Source organism: Amblyomma mixtum, chromosome 8 (genome assembly GCF_055824585.1).
Source record: "Amblyomma mixtum isolate Tamu chromosome 8, ASM5582458v1, whole genome shotgun sequence".
NCBI lineage: Eukaryota > Metazoa > Arthropoda > Arachnida > Ixodida > Ixodidae > Amblyomma > Amblyomma mixtum.
The window spans coordinates 63,521,964-63,542,854 of NC_143019.1; the positions used below are offsets into that span (position 1 = coordinate 63,521,964).

General features: G+C 50.1%; 2 protein-coding genes across 9 annotated transcripts in view; one reads left to right on the forward strand and one right to left on the reverse strand.

The window, feature by feature from the left end:
- LOC149332752 (XK-related protein 6-like) overlaps window positions 1–9,951 on the reverse strand; it is a 63,043-nt gene extending 53,092 nt beyond the window's left edge. Inside the window, exons 1-3 of the mRNA XM_089558329.1 lie at window positions 9,802–9,951; window positions 8,373–8,759; window positions 7,272–7,749 (exon numbers count right to left, since the gene is read on the reverse strand). Of these exons, the coding sequence (XP_089414455.1) occupies window positions 7,272–7,749; window positions 8,373–8,691 (797 nt within the window). The 5' untranslated portion in view covers window positions 8,692–8,759; window positions 9,802–9,951. The remainder of the gene's footprint in view (window positions 1–7,271; window positions 7,750–8,372; window positions 8,760–9,801) is intronic.
- Window positions 1–20,891, forward strand: part of LOC149332751 (ninein-like protein) — a 554,277-nt gene that overhangs the window by 194,597 nt on the left and 338,789 nt on the right. The gene's annotated exons all lie outside the window — the stretch shown is intronic.

A 20,891-nucleotide genomic window follows, 5' to 3' on the forward strand; every position in this document is an offset into this window, starting at 1 on the left:
AGGGACCTGCAGGTCTTTCCTGCGCAGCTCCCTCTCTCTTAACTCGCTTACACTCTCCCTACCTTTCTCTCTCAGCACATTTGATTGGCCGGTGTGAGAGCGTGGTGTCCGAAGTACCGTTCCAGTCCGCTCTTCTCGACGCCTATACTGTACCGCCCGCCTCTGAGGGCGAAGGAGCCATAGCCGGGGGAAAGACGTAACGACCTGGTGCGTTAATAAAAGATCCTTCGGGACCGGAAGCCTCTCGGCTTGTTTACCGTTGCTCGCAAGCTTCTCCTTCGTATTTCTGCCCACCTTTCTTTATCTGCCTTTCTCGTTTATTTCGTTTACCTGACAGAAACATTGGTGCCTGTGGGCAGATCTACTATCGCTGCAACTGCGTACAGGGAGGGCGGGAAGGAGGGGGGGGGGGACACTTGTGTGCAGCATTCGCTTTCCAAGTGGGGCCTTGCTCTTTGCGGGAGAGGGAACGGTTGATGGAACGTGTTTTGTTTTATGAATGCTGATCCCGACTTCGGCTTCTTTACGCCGTCTGGGGTGGAACGTCGTTTCTTTTTATTCTTTTTTCTGCTTCTTTTAGTGATTATTAGGCTGCCGGGCGTGGAAAAGAACTCATGCGCCCGGAAGGCCCCTTATGCCGGCTTCTTAGAGCGCTCACGAGTGTGGGTCATAGGGATCGTTCGAGTGGGATGTGTGGTGAGGAGTCTCTGTTTACGCTTCCCTACTTGGGAGTAAGGTTGCGCTTAGGTCCGCCATCTTGCCATGTGATAGATAGCCGCTCTTTTCTATTTCCGCAATCTGCCACTGCGTGAGGGGGACAACAGGAACTTGTTCTGTTCGCTTAGTTTTGGCTGCCAACATGTTTTATTGGTATAAAACATTGCTCGGATACGGCGCCTACAGCCGGATTACTGTGTATGCTGTTAATGATAGTAATAATAGAGTGCTTATTGCATGATCAGTTCAGTAGTAATAGTACTTTAGTGGTACATTTAACCAGAGACCGTAAGCCGGCCGAAATCTCAGCCTAGCCTCTGTTGCACAGTTGTAGCAGTCATTGTGAAGACGAGGTGCATCTTGAATTTGCATTCTTCATCCCGAGATTCGTCCTTGGTGAATTTTTGTCCTCTTTGTTGCGTTTTCATTCAATTAAGGTTGCTTTTTTTAGATATAGTTGATATAATCCGAAATCCGCAGTAGAGTGCTTCATTTGAATTCAAACATCAGACACTCACTTACGTCACGGTCAATTTTGAGTAAAGAAATAGACTTAGCACACAGCGCTTGAACAGGTCGATTTCTTTTTTCTCTCTTTCTTGAAAGGGCTTTCGTATTCTGGCATTTGGCAATGCAGATTACTGTTTACACGGCGTTAGCATATACCGTCCAAGCAAACCTCTCTACATGTAGCGGCGCGTTTAGCAGAACGAGCGTGCACACTTATATGCAAGTTGGATTGCCGCCCGCATTCTGTTCGCCGAATATAGGACCACGTGAAAAACTCGACTTCGAAGTTAAACACTCGTCGTACCCGCACATCGCTTCTCCCGTGTTCAGTATTTGTTTTTCCGCGATTCCGCGTTGCATACGCTCGCCGCGGGCATCGTCGCTTGGGCTCGACACATGCTTTCGTAGCGGCTTAATGAAATGTAAATGCAAGCGAACGCACAGGGCGGAATTTCAGGAAATGCGGATTGTCGCGGTTAGGAGTGGGCCTGCAGTGGCCGCTGCACTATGCACTGTATTGTGTACGCGGAATTGCGCATACGGCTGCAGGGCACTTAGGGTTGAACAGCGAGACGCGAACCCGAGCAGCGCATGTAAACGAGTGTGCTTAGGTGCAGTCAGGTGCAGATGGTCTTTGCACTTCGCATTGTCGCGCGTTGTGTCGAATCTGTTCGAGCATTTATAGGTGTATGCGTGCGTATCGTGGCGCGTTAACCTCGCGTCTTGAGTTGGTGGCGGGATTTAGGGCCAACCTTTAAAACACTTCTTGCCTGAATGAGGATGCGTTAATGACGGCTTGCCTTCATTTGAGCAGTTTTGAAACACGCTTTACTAGTGAGGCCTCCGTTAGAGCGTCGTTTTTTTTTTTTCGGGCTACGTACAACGCTACCTTCAAGCTTCCTTATCTCGCTCCTTGACTTTAACTCGTGCATCACCGCACAAACACTCTGCCCTTGCGCAGGAGGGCGAATCTGGCGACTGCGACAACGCCGATCTAAATGGGCGCTTCGTCCATGCTAGACTTGGTCCGTGCTGGTAACTCCTCAAAATGGCGTTGAGGCGTTCTTTCGTGCTGTCAGTTGGCCGCGGGCTGGGCAAAATTGCTTTAATTTCTTTTTATCTGCCCAAATTAGTTTTGTCAATTGGCTGACCGTATAACACGATCTATGAGCCCATACTAATTTATGTCAACTGGATGACCGTATCACATGGCGTAATGCCACTCGTATATGTAGTACTGGTTCATGAAACAAAAAGAGTTGGTAGTCAACTTCCGTCCTATGTTGTGTGTTCTTTTTCGTTTCTTCGTTTCTTCGCGCTGGGTTAATCTTTTGACAGCATTTCGTTGGGCGAACATGAGAATGAGCGGCAGTTTTTCATCACGACGTATTACGCCAACCTCTACGCCGTCCACTCAAATGAAATCGTTTACAGTGTCCAAGCTATAGAAAAATATAGAAAAAGATGGAATATATATCCACATGCATGTTAGTGCGCCAGCAAAAAAAAAAAAAGAACCTTATGAAAGAGAATATTATTTATCGGGACACGGAGCGAAGATCCTTTGCCGTTCGCTCATTGCGAAGTCGGCGCAACCAATTCGCTCTTTCTGCTTATACTCAAGTTCCGCCGTTTCTACGGAACTGTTCTTAAAGGGGCCCAGAAACACAATCTTAGTTGGCTATTTTGCCTCTTGATCGCATACAGTAAGTTACAGTGGTGCTATTAGCGTCGGTAATACCGCGTATATTCCGTTTTTAAATATTTTAATGTCCTCCCAAAAACAAATTCATGGCTCTGATGGTGTCCCCACACAGTGGTGGGTTTCAGCAGCGGATATGACATCACCTGGCGCGAGCTTGATCATTGGACAAACAGTAAATATACTGCAAATTGTGTGAATAAATAGAGAAACATTTTGTCACCTGTCTGCGTTTTATATTAGATCAACAAAAACAACTTGTTTGTCTTAGATAAAAGGCCTGCAAAGCAAGTAAAATAAAAATACACCACCAGGGGCTCTAGCATGGAAACGACGCTGCCGGACTCAGCAAGAACGAGTTAGAGAGAGCAGGCAACCATGGAGTGCAAACTTCGGCGACGTGCTCTGGCTGGCTGTTTTGATTGGTTGCGCCAGGTGCCGTCATTGGAAGAGCGAAATAGGAGTGGGAAGCCCCGCCAGAATCGAGTTGAGGGCAGCGTTTTGTTTGCTTGTATTTTGAGATTTCTTCACTGAATAACTCCCGTTCCTGTGCATCGATTCCTGTAATTCTTTTTCAATCAGCATCTGTGTGGCGTAAAGAATCCACCTGAAGTATAGCCGGTGTCCCCCCAGGCAGTGTTTCGCAGCCCCTTTAACGCAACGCCGAGCCGAGTCGCCCCTACACTCTAAACATAAAATAACCTACAAAAAGAAAGTAAGCTGTTCGCTATCGCACGTCCTTATTAGGGGAAGGGTGTGCTGCCCAAACCCCGAGGTAGATTTATATCACGAAGTATACGGAATACTTACAGTTGGCAACAGAAACAAATTCCACTTGAAAACATACAAAGTTCAAGCAGTAGCGAAGATTTCAACCCAGGTTTTTAATCTCCTCTGTTTGCTAACTTCAAGACCGCCGGTGCCGCGTTTAAAAGCGCTTTCCCGTCACTAACTCCATCGAGTTACTATGCTTTGCAGTGGAAACATACGCCTCCGTTGCCAAGAGTAGCACATTTAAATTTTGCTTTCTCCCGCGTGCCATAAGCGAGTGCAATTCACCGACACGATGATCGTCAGCGCGCAGCCATTCTGCGTGCTTTTCTTTTTGTAATTGTTTTTTTTCACTTGTTGCCTCGGATCTGTAATATCTGCATCTGTTTTGTTCTGCTTGGATCGGGAACATGATCTGCAGTATGTAATAAAATAAATAAAATATAATATATTAAATGATGCCTGTTATACCCGTGCCACACGGACAGATTTAATGCCATTAAGTGTTTACTGCCTTAAGTTTTAACGGCATTCGTGCGGTGCCACGCGCATAAATTTAATGGCATTAGCCTTACTGCCATTCGCGACCTACTGAGTTCGCCACAACTGATTCGTCCGTGCAATGCGTACTCTCGTTCCCATTTCACACGCAGAAAAGCATGCAGCTTTGTTAGTAACAACTTCCTAACCAGTAGGAAATGATTAATTTTTAACATGAGGTATCTATACCGCATCTTCGGTGCGAAGAGCGCCATTTTAACCAGTCTTATTGACAGGTACTCTCGACTTGTGTGCTGACATGCAAGTTTATGGCTACTTTTTCGACTTGTAAAGCAGGAACAGCCGCATTTTCTGGAAAATCGTTTTTACATTACATTTGAACAACATTCCCGATATATTGTGCTCATTAGGAATGTTTATATTCAGATGAAACTTCTGACTACCTTGCAAGCGTCATCGTCATCGTCACTTTCGATAATGTCATTAAATGTGGACGTGTAGCACCAACTCCGAAAATAATGGCATTAACAAACTTAAGGCCTTAAGCATTTACTGCCGTTTCTTGTGCGCGTGTGGCACGGGTATTACTCCGGAACATGGACAGCATGCCCTGCTTCTAAAAGGGAGCTCGCTAGGAGACAGTTTACTCTTTTCTCAGTCCCCTATATAGGCTAATTCGTGTTTAGAGCGATGGCTCAAAAGGAGTTGTGCCGCCGCGGTGGCTCAGTGGTTACGGCGTTCGGCTGCTGACCCGAAAGACGCGGGTTCGATCCCGGCCGCGGTGGTTGAATTTCTTTGGAGGAGAAATTCTAGAGGCCCGTGTACTGTGCGATGTCAGTGCACGTTAAAGAACCACAGGTGGTCGAAATTTCCGGAGCCCTCCACTACGGCGTCTCTCATAGCCTTAGTCGCTTTGGGACGTTAAACCCCATAAACCAACCATCAAAAGGAGTTGTTTCACCTGCTTTTTCGACCATGCCCTCTCCCGTTTCGCGCCGATGCGGAGGCGGCGTATGAAAGTTTTAGGCGCCACGTCTCTCGATGCCACCGTTGTTTCTACCGCTCCGCAATTAGCGGCCGGCGGTGCCTCCCCGTGTGTAGCACACAGCTCTTTCCCGCCGTGGCGTAGTGTCTTTAGCCCGAGGCGACGGGCCTTCCTCGTCGCGCATTATTAACGCCAGATTCCCCCCCCCCCCCCCCTTTTTTTTTTTTCCTAAGGTGGCCGCCGAAGGCACCGGCGTCGCGTCTCCGCTCGCAATAATAACCCCACTGCAGGAGTACTGAGCGGATTTGGCTTAGCAGCTTCAGCGTGCCTCGGGCGCCTCTCTGTGGAGCGCCTCGCTTATTGTTGTTCGGTTGGCGTGTTTGTGTTCGCCTGTTTCGTCTCGGATATGCATACGGTTGCGGGCGTGCGCCGTGCGTTGGTGGAAGGGTGGATGGAGGGTGACCGGAAGGAAAGGGTTAGGAAACGCGCGCGCGTGTGTATTAAATTTGCCCGCGGCGTGCTGATAGAGACGGTGTATATACTACGGGGCGAGTTTGGTGCGCACACGGTTCGCGATTCGCGCGTACTTTCTAGTTCGCTCCTCACCGGCTCCTGTTTTTATTCGTTCTCGCGGTTAGCGACTAGGAACACCGCCGTCGCTTGGTTTCCCTGTCTGCATTGTGCGTTTGACTGCATTGTCTCCCGGCATTTGCACGTAAATTGAAAACGGGTGCAGCGTTGCCACTCGTACTGGTTTCTTGCCTGGCTCTGCCCAGCATCCATCTTGTGTTTGCAGTGGCGCTATCTGTATAAGTTCCACTATTACATCATTTGTTACACGTACTCTTTCCAACCTGTAATCCCCCTCGACATTGCGCTCGCTTCGTGTGGTACTGTTTCAGTGCATGGGATTCTATTTTATGGGATTTGTTTCTATTGACGTCGTTTTTATTCGCCCCTGCGTTTTTTTTTACTCTTTTCACGCCGTTTCAGTTTCTTACGGAACTCGTCTCCTGAATTAAAAATGATGATCTTTCTCTGGGTGATGTATATGTAAGCTGTGATGTCTGTAGTTGTACTTGAAAGCGCCTCATTCGCTTGAATGTCTTGGAATCGCTGCTTTCGCAAACAAAGCCAAATGATGTGCGAAATTCTCAGTTATAAAATACAGCTGGAGAGCGTCGAAGATGTGCCGAGGTTGTTCAAGAAGCTGCCTTATTTTTGGTGTATCTCTGTTTACTGTAGTAGAATTCAGAAAACTTTACTGGGAAGTCTACTTCACTATGAAGTTCACTTCACAGTTCAAGAATACCACGTTATATCGCTGGAAAAGCCGGTAATTTGTTTGTAGAAAGTAATATTCGCTGACCTCTTCCCCGCCCTCGCCCCCCCCCCCCCCCCTTTACCCGAAAACTGCGTTCTGAAGTAAACACCGAAAAAGTCAGCCGAATTTTCTAGAATTGAAAACCGAAAAGTGCAACCCCTAATTACAGGTGACCAGCGAGATGGTCGGTCCCGAGCATTTACAGATTGTCGAGTGTGCTTTCGAAAAGCGGGATCACATCCACTGACAACAGTCGTGATGATATCGTAGGGGCACAGCTCACCAGAGCAATGCTTACATGTACACCTTAAGCCAATAATTACGGCAGTTTAAGCCGGAATGAACTGCACCACTTAGTTCCCCAGGGCAGGCGATTAGTCCTTTAGTCCACTAATTGTGGTTGGTGACCCTTTACAGGTATAGCCTCAAAGGGTGCAGTCGTTACTCTTTGACGGAGTAATGGTTTCATGGAAGCAGTTTGTCCTCGAAGGGCCAACCGATATGCAGCACCGTTAGTCCTCTGTGGCTCGCCGTGTACACAGAGAGTGTACACTTTAAGCCAAAAATTACGGCAATACAAGCCGGGATCAACTTCAGTTTTGGTTGATGCCCCTTTACTGGTTCAAAGGGTGCAATCGTCGCTCTTGAGGGAGTAATGGTTGCATGAAAGCAGTTTATCCTCAAAGGACTAACCGATATGCAGCGCCGTTAGTCCTCTCTGGCTCGCCGTGTACACACAGAGGGTGGCGGAGTGCGCTCACCTGACCACCGGTCCCAGGAAGGCGAGGTGGAAGAGCACCCTGAAGGCCCACCCGAGCGGCCCCATGCGCGGCCGATGGACGGGCGCCGCGATGACCCCTCCGGCTCCGGCCAGCTCCTTGGCCGAGGCGCGGCTCTCGCGGTCGTCGTGCATGTACCAGCGCAGGCTGAACGCGTTCACCGTCACCGCGGGCACCACGGTGACGGCCAGCGTGAGGCCGAACCACCACAGGTTGCCCTCCAGGTAGAGGAAGTAGCAGGCGGCCGCGTCCGACCCCACGTCGGCCGCGTACGCCAGCAGGGAGACGAGCGTGAAGAGGGCGCTGAGCGCGGTGAACCGGTCGCTGCGTTTGTCCAGTGGCACCGAGGAGGACGTGTCGCACGCGTCGCCCACGTTGGGCAGGGAGCGCCGGTGCGCGCTGCCGGAGGCCGGGCACAGGTACGGGTGCCGGTCGATGAGGGCCAGGCCGGGAGGAGGGCCTGCGGGTGTCCAGGACAGAGGAACATTGCGAACGTCCAAAAACAACAGCTTCTTTGCAACGGAAACGTTCACAGTCACGCCCCTTGCAGGGGCACGGAAGTCTTACTCGACAGAGAGTATGAGTTATCAGAACAAGGGGCAAATTACTGGGTTAGATTATCGAACAACACGCGAAGACAATCTGTGGATGACAGATGCCAGAATCGGTGTTTATTTGCTTGCCGGTATTGACTGGTGTTTGTGTGCCGCCCTCGTCGAAAATCGACACTTACCACTAAAGCTATAGCATTGTCAACAATACAAACTATAGCCGCCGCGGTGGCTCAGTGGTTAGGGTGCTCGGCTGCTGACCCGAAAGACGCGGGTTCGATCCCGGCCGCGGCGGCCGAATTTCGATGAAGGCGAAATTCTAGAGGCTCCTGTACTGTGCGATGTCAGTGCACGTTAAAGAACCCCAGGTGGTCGAAATTTCCGGAGCCCTTCACTACGGCGTCTCTCATAGCCTGAGTCGCTTTGGGACGTTAAACCCCAATAAACCAACCAATTTTACGTTGACTTTCTTTGTCCTTGCCTGTGTGGCGCTTTGCGATTAAATCGTGGCGACGTGGGCGCCGTCTCTCACCGGTGGGCGGGCCAGCCTCGGCGTACTCCGGCAGGTCATCCTCTTCGTCCTCGTCGTCGTCCTCCTCCGTGGTCGGGTCCTGGTAGGGCGCCGACGGCGGCTGCCCATGGTGCCGGGGCAGCGAGGAGGCGCCCCCGCATCCGGCGCCCCCCAGCTTGAGCTGCTGCTGCTGCGAGATGCCGTGGTGGTGGTGGTGCCGGGTCGGGTGCGAGTGGTGCAGGTGCTGCTGCTGGGGCGCCGCGCTGCTCTGCAGGTGCGCCAGGTAGGGCGGCCTGGACGGGTGTTCGTCCAGGAGCTCCACCTCGTGCACCACTACCATGGCGAGGCCGTGGCGAGTGCGGCCGCCGAGCCAGCAGCTGGTGCACGCCGGTGGTGCGCGGGACGAGTCTGCGGTGCGCCAGTCCACTCTGATTACCAAAACAGAGTTAAACGGGACTAACTGCGGCACATTTGAGGGATTAGTGGCTGCAGCAACGCAGTCACTTCGTAAGGACTCAAATGTGTCATTTTAGTCTGGCGTGACTTACATCGACTCTGAGCCAGAACACAGTTCACGGGACTGTCAAGTTGCGGCACTTAGTCCTCGGGACGAAGGGTTAGTCCGTGCGGGGACTAACTGAGTCACTTCAAAAGGATTCAACTTTGCCATTTTACTCTGGCGTGACTTACAGCTACTCTGAGTGAGAACGCAGTTCACGGGGCTGTCAAGTTCCGGTGCTTAGTCCTCGGGACGAAGGGTTAGTCCGTGCGGGGACTAACTGAGTCACTTCAAAAGGACTCAACTGTGTCATTTTAGTCTGGCGTGGCTTACAGCGACTCTGAGCCAGAACGCAGTTAACGGGACTGACAAGTTGCAGCACTTAGTCCTCGGGATAAATGGTTTGTCTGTGAAGGGACTAACTGGTGACCATTTTGCATTTATTGTCTGAAAGAGTAATGGCTGCTCTCTTAAGGGGCTAAAGGTTGTGGCAATGCCGTTACTTCGAGAGGAATGACCCCTGTGCCACATTTAGTCCTTTGTGGCTTACAGCCACTCAGAACCAAAACGGGGTATAGTGGGACAAACTGCAGCGCTTAGTGCTGGCTATGAACGGATTGTCCATATGCGGACATTGTACTGGTGATGCTTTCTCAGTTAATCTCTAAGGGTGATGGTCGTTGTTTTCAGGAACTTTAGTACGCTTATTTGCAGTGGACACAGATACGTCGTCACTGTAGCGCAGTTATTTATACGAATGGCTTAGGAACTAGCCCGAGTGGAAGCCTTAGTATCAAGTACGATTTCGTGATCACCGTCTCCTCTGACGGTTGCGTTACGGCAGGAGCGGACTGCGAAGAAGCCCATTGGTCTCAAAAATAATGCATGATATGTGAAGAAGTTTGTTGATTCGTTTGATCGTTTAAAATACGTGAGGATCGAGGAACTCACGTTCATGTGTACACTAAATGGCGACTATTCTTGATTCCTAGACGTGAGGCTGTTCTCAGTAGCTCCAATGTCCGTCCTTTGTAGCGGATGGCGTTCTTGCTTGCGAGGTGCGCGGATCACCAGAGGCACTGGTCTTCACCGTTTCTTCGGGGTAACCTGAAATACAGAAAAAAGAGAAAAGCAATCAAGCTTAGGTAGTGTTTGGAAGCGACCAATAACATCACGTGGGAAAATTATACATCTGCGTAAAGTTGCTTTCCTTCATTCGTAACTGTAGAAGTTCTATTCGCTTTATGGTTTTCTTTTGGCGAATAGGAGGCCAAAAGCCTTACAGTCGCGGCGACAAGGGTAGATTGGGGAGGTCGATTTGTAGCTTTGAAGAGACTGACGCTTGTCACATGGGGCATCTATTTTTCTGTGAAAAATAGATGCCCCATTAAGTGACATGGCAACACAGTCTTTTGTTGACCGGCAGTCAGTGCACATTGCTAAAGTATATAGTTCGGACTGGTGTGAAGCAGGCATGCTTACTGCGCTGTGTCCATGAGTCAGAAATAATGCAGGCGCTTTAACGTGGTTGTTTTTCGTTCTGTTCTTTCATGGCTGTATTCGGAGCTTTCATGCCTTCTCATGACAGCTTGCGAAGCAAAGCACTTGCATGGGCTGTCTTGTATCTTCGTGGCTTTGGGAAGCAAGCAGCTTCAATTAACGAAGTGAGCTAATGAGTGTTACGCGCTCGAAAATAGCTCAGACGACTTAGCTACTGCTATTAATTAAAAATGATAGTTATGACTTTATTCATTTGACTTTGAACATGGTTTCATGAGGGATGTGGAAGAGATGGTCGGTACGTGAGCCGTACTTTCATACGTTGCGTCCATTGCTCCCTCTTTCTATCGCAGAATGCGAGCCGTACGAAAGCACGGCTTTCATTCTACGTTAGAAAGAGAGAGAAACGTACTACAGGAAAGGGAAGCAAAGCAATAGTTCAGAGAATGGATGAAGATAGCACACACGTGTGCGCACGCACTTACACTAGGCGGTTTCTGAGACTGCCGACTTTGGGTACCGCACTTTAAGTTCGTAGCCTTTTGTGTCTTTCACCGATCAGGTTAAGGTTGGAGCACCTTCCTCGTAATGATTGGTTGCGTTTTCAGCCAATTCCAAGCATTTCGCAGATGCTGACTCCACGTCTTTGCCTGGTCCGTCAATACGTACTGGGACATGTTGGTTCATAGCTTGAGTAGATGAAGCGCACAAAAGACAGCACACAGACAAAGAATAACACGAGACTGGCGGTTCTGTCTTGTCTGTCTCTTGCTAATATTTGTATGTGTGCTGTCTTTTGTGCGCTTCATCAACTCAAGTGATCAAGGAAGTAGTTATGCTTAGAGCTGACTAATTACTAATTGGTTAATTGTCACTAACATGGCACGATTGGTGCCAGGTGCAGAAAGGTGTTTGGAAGCCATGATGTGGGGAGCGCTCGTTTTTTGTTCACATTTTGTTGGCATCCCAATTGTCCTGTCCTGATTGCTAAGGAGGACCTTTGTTAGAGGCAGTCGCGTATCAATCTTCGTCCCGCTCGAGCACACTGGGGTTAGCAAACCCATTGTTGGGTGTAGTATCCTGTACCAGATATCTTCCCTGCTTCCAAGGAAGCAAGAAATCAGAAGTGCGGACACATGAAGAGCCCAGGCCAGACTGTTCAATTCTCTTACGTTTTTTTTTTCGTTCCGTACGGTGCGTAGCTCTCCTGCGCCCTCTTTCACCCCGCTACACACACACTTTCACGCACACATACACGCACTCACACGCACTCACACGCACAAACATACTCGACGTTGAGACTTTCTCGGGAGCCACTCCCCTCCACGATTCAGCTGTCTCTCTTCTCGCTGGTCGACAAAGATTCCCTTCGATCGTCGCCGTTGGTCGTCGTCTCTCCCGCTTTTTGGGAACGACGACCCCGCGTTCCGGCCCGCCGAATCCGGTTCTCGATGGGCCGGGCAATCGGCTCCCCTCTTCTCTCGTGTCGGCCATTTTGCTTGTTTTTATTATTTTCTTCTCCCTTTTCTCCCTCCTGAGCGTTTTTATTCGCAAATTCTTTTCCCACATTTCCCCATTTTGTGCCTGTCTTCATCCCTACGTGCATTGCTTGTTGCAGTTTTTCCCGTTTCTCTCCAACTTCTTTTCTCCCTCGTCTGCATCAACGTGCGTGTCGTTCCCTAGCCGTTTGTTTTCTTTACCGCTTCTTCCCCATTTCTTTGTCGTCTGCTTGCCTCCTTCTCTCCCTGTTTCCCCCTTTCTTTCCCTCTGCACCCTGTGCGTGCTCGGCTCTACGTTTCCACTAGACTGCCGCGGATGGGGATGTCGTCGTCTGCGTCTCTTCGGCGCGTCTTCGTCGTCGTTATCGAACTCCGGGACGGGCGACGGAAAAGCGAGCGCTAGCTGTGCAGCATCGTTGCGCGTTATGCTATGACCGATTTCATCGTTCTCGTGCGGTGGTCCGTCTTCTGTCCGCGCGCGTTTCCTCTTTTTTGTTTTGTTTCCTCCTCCTTCGCTTCTTCTCCTTCCTTCCTCTCGGCTTTACGTCTTCTTAGCGCCGATGCTCCGCCCTGCATTTTTGTTCCGTGCAGTACATCACGCGAGCTTCGAGCGTCGTCTGCTCCTGCGTGCTCCTGGGTGTAGTCTAGAGATCGCATGGCGTTTGGATTCTCGCTTTTTTTCCATCTGTTTCGTAATTTACGTGTGACAGGACCTGTGAGCTTAGTCTTGCATCTCTAAAACAAAAAAAGCAGAGAAAAAAATTGAAATTTCTGTCCAGAAATGGCGTAGGCGCTGTGTACACAATTGTGAACGTGCACTTCACTCACATCGTAACGCCTGCAGTAACTTGTAGTACTCTGCAATGCACTTAGGTGTGAAGTCATTGACCCTTCTCTGTCGGCACTGTTTCTTTGTACGTGTGGTGTTTTTTCTGCTTCTAGAACTATTTACTTCTTTTCGAGCAGCAGACGGACAGTTCCTTCCGCTACATCCGCGTGCAGTGGTTTGGGTAGACGTAAACAGTAGGACACAAAGTGTGACTTGCGATGCACCATAATCGCGTTCATTATAATAAACATTCAGTGCTCGCCGTGACAGTACCGTCGGCTCTCTGCTCAATAAGTTCCGGTAAGACAGTGTATGCAACGACATTAGGAAAGCGCCATAGGTCGATCATAAGAAAAGAGCCGAGTGTGTCCCAATCAATTCACGCGTTTCCCTGCTTTCTCACCGAACGTGGCACGGCACCGCCATCTTTAGTACTGCACGCAACCAACTATAAATCGGCGGTGGAAGCCGGCTTGTAAAAAACGTGGGACGTGCTCTCTCGCTCCAGCGGCCGTAGCGTCTCATTGCGCACGTGCCCCATACGAGCGGCATGCAGTCGCTCTCTCGGTCGGGAACGGTGCGTTCGGCGACCATAAGCAGAGGGGATGAGCCCGGGAAAACAGCGGGCGCCGAGTGCGTGCTCCGCGATGCGTGATGAGCCTGATACGAGTTGTTCGCAGATGCAGATTGCGGGTCTGTACGTCGAGGGAACACAATCAGGCGTAAAAAAAATACGGAAAAGGGGTGCGCGTACAAGAAGAGGAGGGCAAAGTTACTGCCGGGTTTAGAATTTGGCTTCGTCGCTGTCATTGCGGACGTAGTGCTCGAGGCAGCTTCGGCGAAGACGCGATGCGTATACGAGCGGAGGAGCGAACGCCGCCGGCGTGGATTCCCGCCTGGTTTGGTTCGATCCGTTTTCTCCGCTCGAGTTGCCGCGCGATGACGGATGCCTTTTCTTTTTGCTGTTTTTTTCGGAACGTTTTAAAATCGGCGGGAAACAAGGGGATTTGCACTTGTTCCATCTTTAAATAGATCTTTCGACGCCTTACTCTTTTCTCCCTTTTTCTCTCTTTTCTCCCTTTTGGCCGCCGTGGTGGCTCAGTGGTTATGGTGCTCGGCTGCTGACCCGAAAGACGCAGGTTCGATCCCGGCCGCTACGGTTGAATTACTTCGCAGGAGAGATTCTAGAGGCCCGTGTACTGTGCGATGTCAGTGCACGTTAAAGAACCCCAGTTGGTCGAGATTTCCGGAGCCCTCCACTACGGTGTCCCTCATAGCCTGAGTTGCTTTGGGACGTTAAACCCCAATAAACCAACCAATCTTTTCTCCCTTCCTCTCCATCGCTTTCTCTACTTCGCAGACAGTCAGCTGAAGCCTGTTTAGCGCATGCGTGTTGCGCGAACCCAGCTAGTTTATGCGTATGAAAAGAAAAACTAAACCGGTTTCAAACCGCATTGAGACCTTGGCGACTTCAGTCCGACCTGCAATGATGACAAGAATGTTTCTCAGCCTTGGACGAAAGCTTATGTGGCGGCACCGTGCGATACCGTCCATCCAAGCACATGTCAATCATGAATTCACCCACGCCCTTATTAAAAGGACCTGCGCGTGTAAGTCGTTTCTCCTGTGCTGCGCACTCGCCGTTGAACCAGGCATGCGTGACAAACCAGTACGTTTGCTGTACGTTTTGACCTGCTCTCTGGACGCACAGACCTCCGACTGGACCACCACCACTCCCCCGTCGTAGGCTTTGCGGTGTATGTACAGTCTTGGTCAAAAGTCTTCTTCAGGTCACATGGTCTGCTTTTGAGCAGCTTAATGAAGCATTAACGGACACCTTAAAAACCGAAATGCTCTGAAAGGTTAGGACATGGCTTTTTGTCACCTCACAGGTGTTTACAGCCTGACAGGTGCCTTAGGTACTCCAGTGCGCGGCAAAAAGGTACACCGTGTGGCCTGAAGATTTTTGATGCAGGGTGCACGTACGCCTTTTTATCTCGCCTACTTTAGTCCTGCCCTCAATTCTCATTTCTACCTTCCCATCTTCTGTATATTTTTGCGGTGCGGTTGGGGTGAGGATGCGCGCAGTTACCGCACATATACATGTCTTCTCAACCTCTTCTCTAGCTTGCTAATTATCTGCGCACTTTGGTCCTCTTCCCTTGTGATGCCAAGTAGTTCAGCTGTCATCAGTTTACGAAGGGTAGCTTTAGCTCGAGAAGCGCATTTTCGCTTTAATGCAACCACGCGAAGGGTTACTCTCTACGTACCTCTCTCTACATTTCCTCCTCTCTTATTCTTCCCTTCTCCCTGACATTTCTTCTGTCTCATACTGCGAAAATCTGTGACAAAATTGTGTGGAATTTTAAAGCAAACTAAAGAAACAGAATTATGCAAAAGTATTTGAACGAGAACATCTTCGACGGAAGCCCTTTTGGTTTGTTTTGTAAATAAAGTTGAGAAATACTCTCACCAACCAGTAACTTATTTTGAGCGCAACCTATCGAGACCAGCTCGGTCCCTTTTTCAGGGGTAACTGAATAGGCGAGCAAGCAGAAGGGCGTTAACATAGCGGAGCGTTTCTGGAGTCTTGTCTACCGTCGCCTTTGTGAGTCCTTGTTTTCACTTCGCACCTCTAAGATGCGGTTTGGACTCATAGGTGTGAGCGGTCTCTTGTGCCACGCTTGTTGAGAATCGCTGTCATAATTTTATTTTGTACCGATTTTTCTCTCCGCGCCATATACAGCGTTGATTCGCCCAACGTTAAATACGGCGAGGGAAGTCAAACTGAAAAAAAAAAAAAACTGCTCTGTACTTAACGTGGCTGTAATCGCAGCCTATAAAGCTAGTGGAGAATCTCAATGTATAGCGGCTAGAGCGCCCTTATACAATAACCGGAAAAACAGCCTCGCGGTGTGCGTCGGTCACTTTCGCCGTGTTTGCCTCGGAGCGCTGCGGTGTGGTCACGTGCTCTCTCGACGCGACGCGCGCCAGTCCTGCATCTGACGGGGACACCGACCATTGTGTGGGTTTAGCGTCGCAAACAAGGTAATCGAATGATTAAACGCCGTGACCGCCTCGTCCGCGCCGCTCGTGCCCTGAAACAAACCGTTACTGCACAAACCGTTCGGGTATTCCCTCTCGCTTCATCGCTGTCTCCTCCTCTTCCTCTCTTCTCTCTCTCGCTGTGGTCTGTCCACGACAGGGTCGACTGCCTGCCTGCCGCGCGGTGCAGTTCGGCCACGGTGACAGAACAGCGTGTGTTCGGAGCTCCCGCGCGCTGTTGTAACCCGGTGCGTTCGTCTATTGGAGGTTCGTACCGTTGTGTGTACTGGTCTAGTTTCTGCGGAATACCAGAGGAGATGAGGAGCATGCCGTGGGGATAAGAGGCGGGAGAAGGGGAAAAGGGGTGAGGGAGGGCAGGTGGAAAGAGGCGGAGGCGGCAGGCTTTGTCGCGCGACCACGTCGTTGTAGTCGTCCCCTTTGTTCCGCCGTCCTGCCTTGTCTACGCTCGCCTGTCCGGACTGCTGCCTATCCACGTTCATAAAAACACTATGCTAGAGCGCCCTCCCCCCCCCTTCCTTTCGCCTTTCTTCCCTTTCCCTATTTATGCCTTCCTCCCTCCATTTCCCCATCTGCATTGACGAAGGCTCTGGTCGTCGCTATTGTGTTCTGCACGAACGGTGTGTTTGTGGCGGTCTTCCACCGTATCTCTGTTTAGTGGACGCGGATGTTGCATACGTAAGAGGCCTGGCGGTGGTGGTTCGGTGAAATCTTCCTTCTCTCGTCCTTTTTCTCTCTTTCTCTCTCTACGCGATGTCTTTTCAAGGCGGCAGAGAGCGCAAGCTCTACGTCGGTGCCGTACATACACGCTATTGTGGTGTACGTCGCAGCTATTGTTTTCAACCGGCTGCTCTCGTGGTGGTGGTGGCGTTCGCTCCTCGCCCGAGGGTAGATGGTTTCCAGGAAGGCGCAACAATTATCAAGAAACGCGAAGCGCTGGCCTCCTCTCAGTTCGCGTATTTTTCTTGTGGATGCTTGTTGTCCAAAGAAGAAAGAAATCTACGCGTCGTCTGTAGGGTTCGTTCTCTACCAAGCGCTCAGATGGTAGTGGCAGCTGCGGGCCAATGGAAAACTTTTCCTGACACTTTTGTTTTTATTTTTTTGTGCGCTTGTGCGTTTGTGTTTGACGTGCTACCTGCGCGTGTGTCCGAGGAGGATCGGTTCCTTCAGTGATGTGGCGAGCGAGCCCCCGTGCTGTTGTCCCTTCCCTACCTCCTCCGCATCCTCCTGCTGTTTCTTTCCGGGCATTCCGCTTAAAGTTTCGACCTCCGAAGCCTCCTGCACAGAGTTGACCATCGTGTGGAAGAGCGAGTCTGCGCTACAGTGCTACGTTTTCACCTGAGGCTAACAGCTGCCAGAGGTTCCGCATGACCTGGCTGAAAAAGTGCTAAATTTTAGTTGGCAAATGGTTGTGGTCCTTTGAGGTATTTTCTTTTTGAAAACCTTTTGTTTTTGATGGCGTTTAATGACTTTGGGTAGTCACGGCTAATAAAAGGGTAGGGAAGTAAGGCCCTTTATAACCGGCGCTAACGCACCTCTCGCGCATTGCCTTGGGCGTGTCAGTCGGTGGCAGGACGAAACACTTATGACACAGTAATGACACAGAGGCTGCTTTGGCACGACGCGGTGACGATTTGGCGATTACGCCTGTACTGTGCCCAGAGGTACATGGTCATCAGATCACTAATTCACTTGTGGACACGTGCTCATTCCCGCTCTACTGAACTAAGCGTACACAAGGTATACCTGTTGTTTCTGCTTCTCTCTATCTCTCTATCTCTATCTCTTATTCTCAAAGCCAGCACACTCAACACAGCCAGACATCCTAACGAAAATGGAATGAACAAATTGGCCGGGTATGTGACGCCGCTTTCTTTTATTTTTTTTCGGGCCAAAATAACGTCGTTGCGATGGTGTCAAGCCTGTGTTTCACCTTACCACATTCGATCTGCGACTTTCCGCTAAAAGACGCGGGTGCGCACGCATTCCAATGTCTTTGTCTTTGCCCGTATAGATTACAGGCTAGAGCCGAAAAGAATACCAGTGCACGGTTATAAAAGGACGCTCATGTTACGTCAAAACACGCGGTGTGAAGCGTGCTTGGAATGTTGCTATGACGAAGGTTAAACAGAGGTCGTCGTCATTCTTCGTCTCCTGTTTGTTGTTCCTTTTCCCGCGTTCCTTCGCGCCTTCAATAAACAAACGTCGTTCGTATTGTGCGCTCCGACGCCGGAACTGCTGTTTTCCGCGCTTTCTGTCGGCTCAGCAACTTCCTCATTTTCTTCTTTTCTTCAGTTCTGACGGCTTGAGACGAAAGTAGCATTCGTTTTATGACTGCCGCTCAGAGAAAAAAAAAGTAAATATATATACAGTCAATTTTGAACGGTGTTGTCCGGATGCACTTTCACTGCTTCTTTCCTTGAGGAGTGAGCGCCGTAAATAAAACACTTTTCTCGGGAGCCTTCCTGCGCTATCGCTTGGATCCTTCTTCGTTCTAGAGCGTCTCGATGCTTTGCATGTTTGTTTCACACCACGACTCATTCTTCTTTCAGTCGGGTCGAAAATTGCGCTCTTGCCGCTCTGTTCTCTCACAATGTGTCCTTTGAGAAATGGCGCGCGCTCACGGTTCGCACATGGCGCGCACATTTCGCGCGCTTGCGCCGCAGGCACAGCACACATTCGGGGGGAAAACGGGGACTACTACGACGACGACGAGGTGGTTGGCGCTGTCGGCTAGGGAAAAAAATAAGTAAAATGGGGATAACGACGCGCAGATAACGGGACTGGGGCGGAAGTGGAGAACGTGGAATTAGGGAGAACCGAGGAGGAACCGCGTGTAATGTTTCCCCAGTTCTTGTACTTTTTTGCTCGCCATGAAAAAAAGGGAATGGGATTGCGCTCCTTTCTCCTTGTTCTCCCGTTTTTTAAGGAAAAAAGGAAATCGTAGGAAAATAACGGAGCCAGATTTGGGCGGAACGCATTGCCGGCGCGCCTTGACCGGATGTCTTTGAATTACTATGCCGTCTGCGCAAAAGACGGTCGTTGGAACGCCTTCAGTCAACCAGGCGTGCCTGACTGCTTACCTGCCTGTTTTGTTCTTGGGGATAGGGATGAGTTTTTTTTTTCTCAGGCCCTTGATTTCTCTGCGTCGCGTGCGCCTTGTTTTCCTAGCGGCGCTCAACTGTTATAGCTCTGTCGGAATGGTACTTTTTGTATTTGTTTTTTTTTTCTCGAGGAAAAGTACGCAAGAGCGCAAAATTGCGCTGCGGACTTTTTGAAACCGAGACGTAGATGGCCTTGAGGTTCAGAACGAGCGCTTTTTTTTTTCTCTTTTCCGTCCTGGCGGGTTCCTAGACGGCGCATAACGGGCATTCCGTCGGTGGAACGATGTATATGGTGGTAAGGAATACCTCTCTTGCTTTGAGTTTTACATTCCACGCTGTCGTCTTGAGATGACGAAACGGTTCCATCATGGCTTTTATTTTTGCTCTTAGTGATAGCCTTCGTTTTCAGCAATAGTATGGACGTCGTAACCATGCCGTGGAATAACGTTTGGAAATGGAAGAAGCTCGTAATGTGCTTCGCATCTGTGCGCGGTTGGAGTGGCTTTTATTATTAGTTGGTCTCGTTTCGGTAGTGCTTTCGACAAACTGTTACTGCTGTTCTTTCGGTGTCATTTTTACGTCCTCCAGTGTTACTCTATCTGTGCCTCTATTCTTCGTTCTTGTTCGCCGAGGCTTATGTATCGGCCTTGGCCGGAATGGCTCCCCAGGAATGCCTCTGCCGTTGGGAGCTTTCCGAAAAGTTCCTCAAGTAGGATGTGCACTGCAGGAAAGGAAAAAAAGGGCTTTTAAAGGAAGGCTTCCATTCGGGCGAGTTTCATTGGCGGCGTTTACTGAGTTGCCAGCATCAGATACGTCGTATTCAGGCGCTGTTGCTCGTGCTTTTGTTGAGGGGTCTTTCCGCCACTTTTGTCGAGGTGTTCGAGCAATAAGAAGCTGGTTTCGTCTGCTGTGAGGGCATTGGGATTTTGGAGAGAGATTGTATTTTTTTTCACATTTTTTTCCAAGCTCTTCATAACGGCGATCTTCTTAAGCATTTACCCACCGCTACGCTATGGATTCGGCTGTATGTCTGGGTTTTTGACCTCCGTAGAGCGGCATTTGATGTCTTTCGCGGGATCCTGTGAACAGTATCAAACTTTGATAGTACTCCTCAGTTTACGAGGAGCCTTTACTGGGGATAGCTATAGCAATGTAAAAGCGAAATGTACAACCAGATTTCTCTCATCATGTCGTATGATCGCCCGGCAGCGTTTTTTTGTTTTTTGCCTCTGATATGAACAACGCAAGCAGACACCCGCGCGCACAGATGGGAGTGCTGTGACAGATGAGACATAGATTAGATATAGTTGAGACGATGACATACGAGACCAGGCGGATGGAAAACGCAGTCTTCATGCAATTCCTTCCCACAAGGCGGAGTAGGCTTCCCATTTGCTTGATCGTGCCGGCTGTATGGACTTCTGGCTTCGTACAGAAAACGCCGTTTTCGGAAACCCTCCACCCCATCTTGCCCTGCTTCTAACTAGGTCGCGGGAGGTCGTCGTGCTTCGTGAGGTTTCATCCGCGCGCCAAAACAGCTCCCCGCGGAAACCTCAAATAGTGAAACGACCCGTCTGGGGAGCATTAATCTTGGAGCGTCGGTATGCTCGTGGCTGCCGTCGTCTTTTCGGCGGTCATTAAGCTTTGTAAACGGCGTCTGCCGGCAGTTGCGTGCCCTCTGAAAATTGCCGCCAACGACAGTGGAAGCGGAGCGCCGGCGCAGAGCTAATTGAAGACGATGCGCACGATGAGAACAATTTCCTCATCGCTGGCGTTTAAATTTTTCCATCTCGGCGGAAACCGTGAGTGGCATTTCAAAACGCCCCCTCAGTCGCGGCGAAACTTTCTGTGAAGTTGTGTGGGCCTGTTGTGGGCCGGCTTACTTTTGAAGAATACAAATGTGGCATGACGAAGGATGCCCGGTGTTGTGTGTCGACACAGTGTGTTGGCTTCTCGGCGACGAACGTGTGTGTGTGTGTGTGTGTGTGTGTGTGTGTGTGGGTGTGTGTGTGGGTGTGTGTGTGGGTGTGGGTGTGTGTGTGGGTG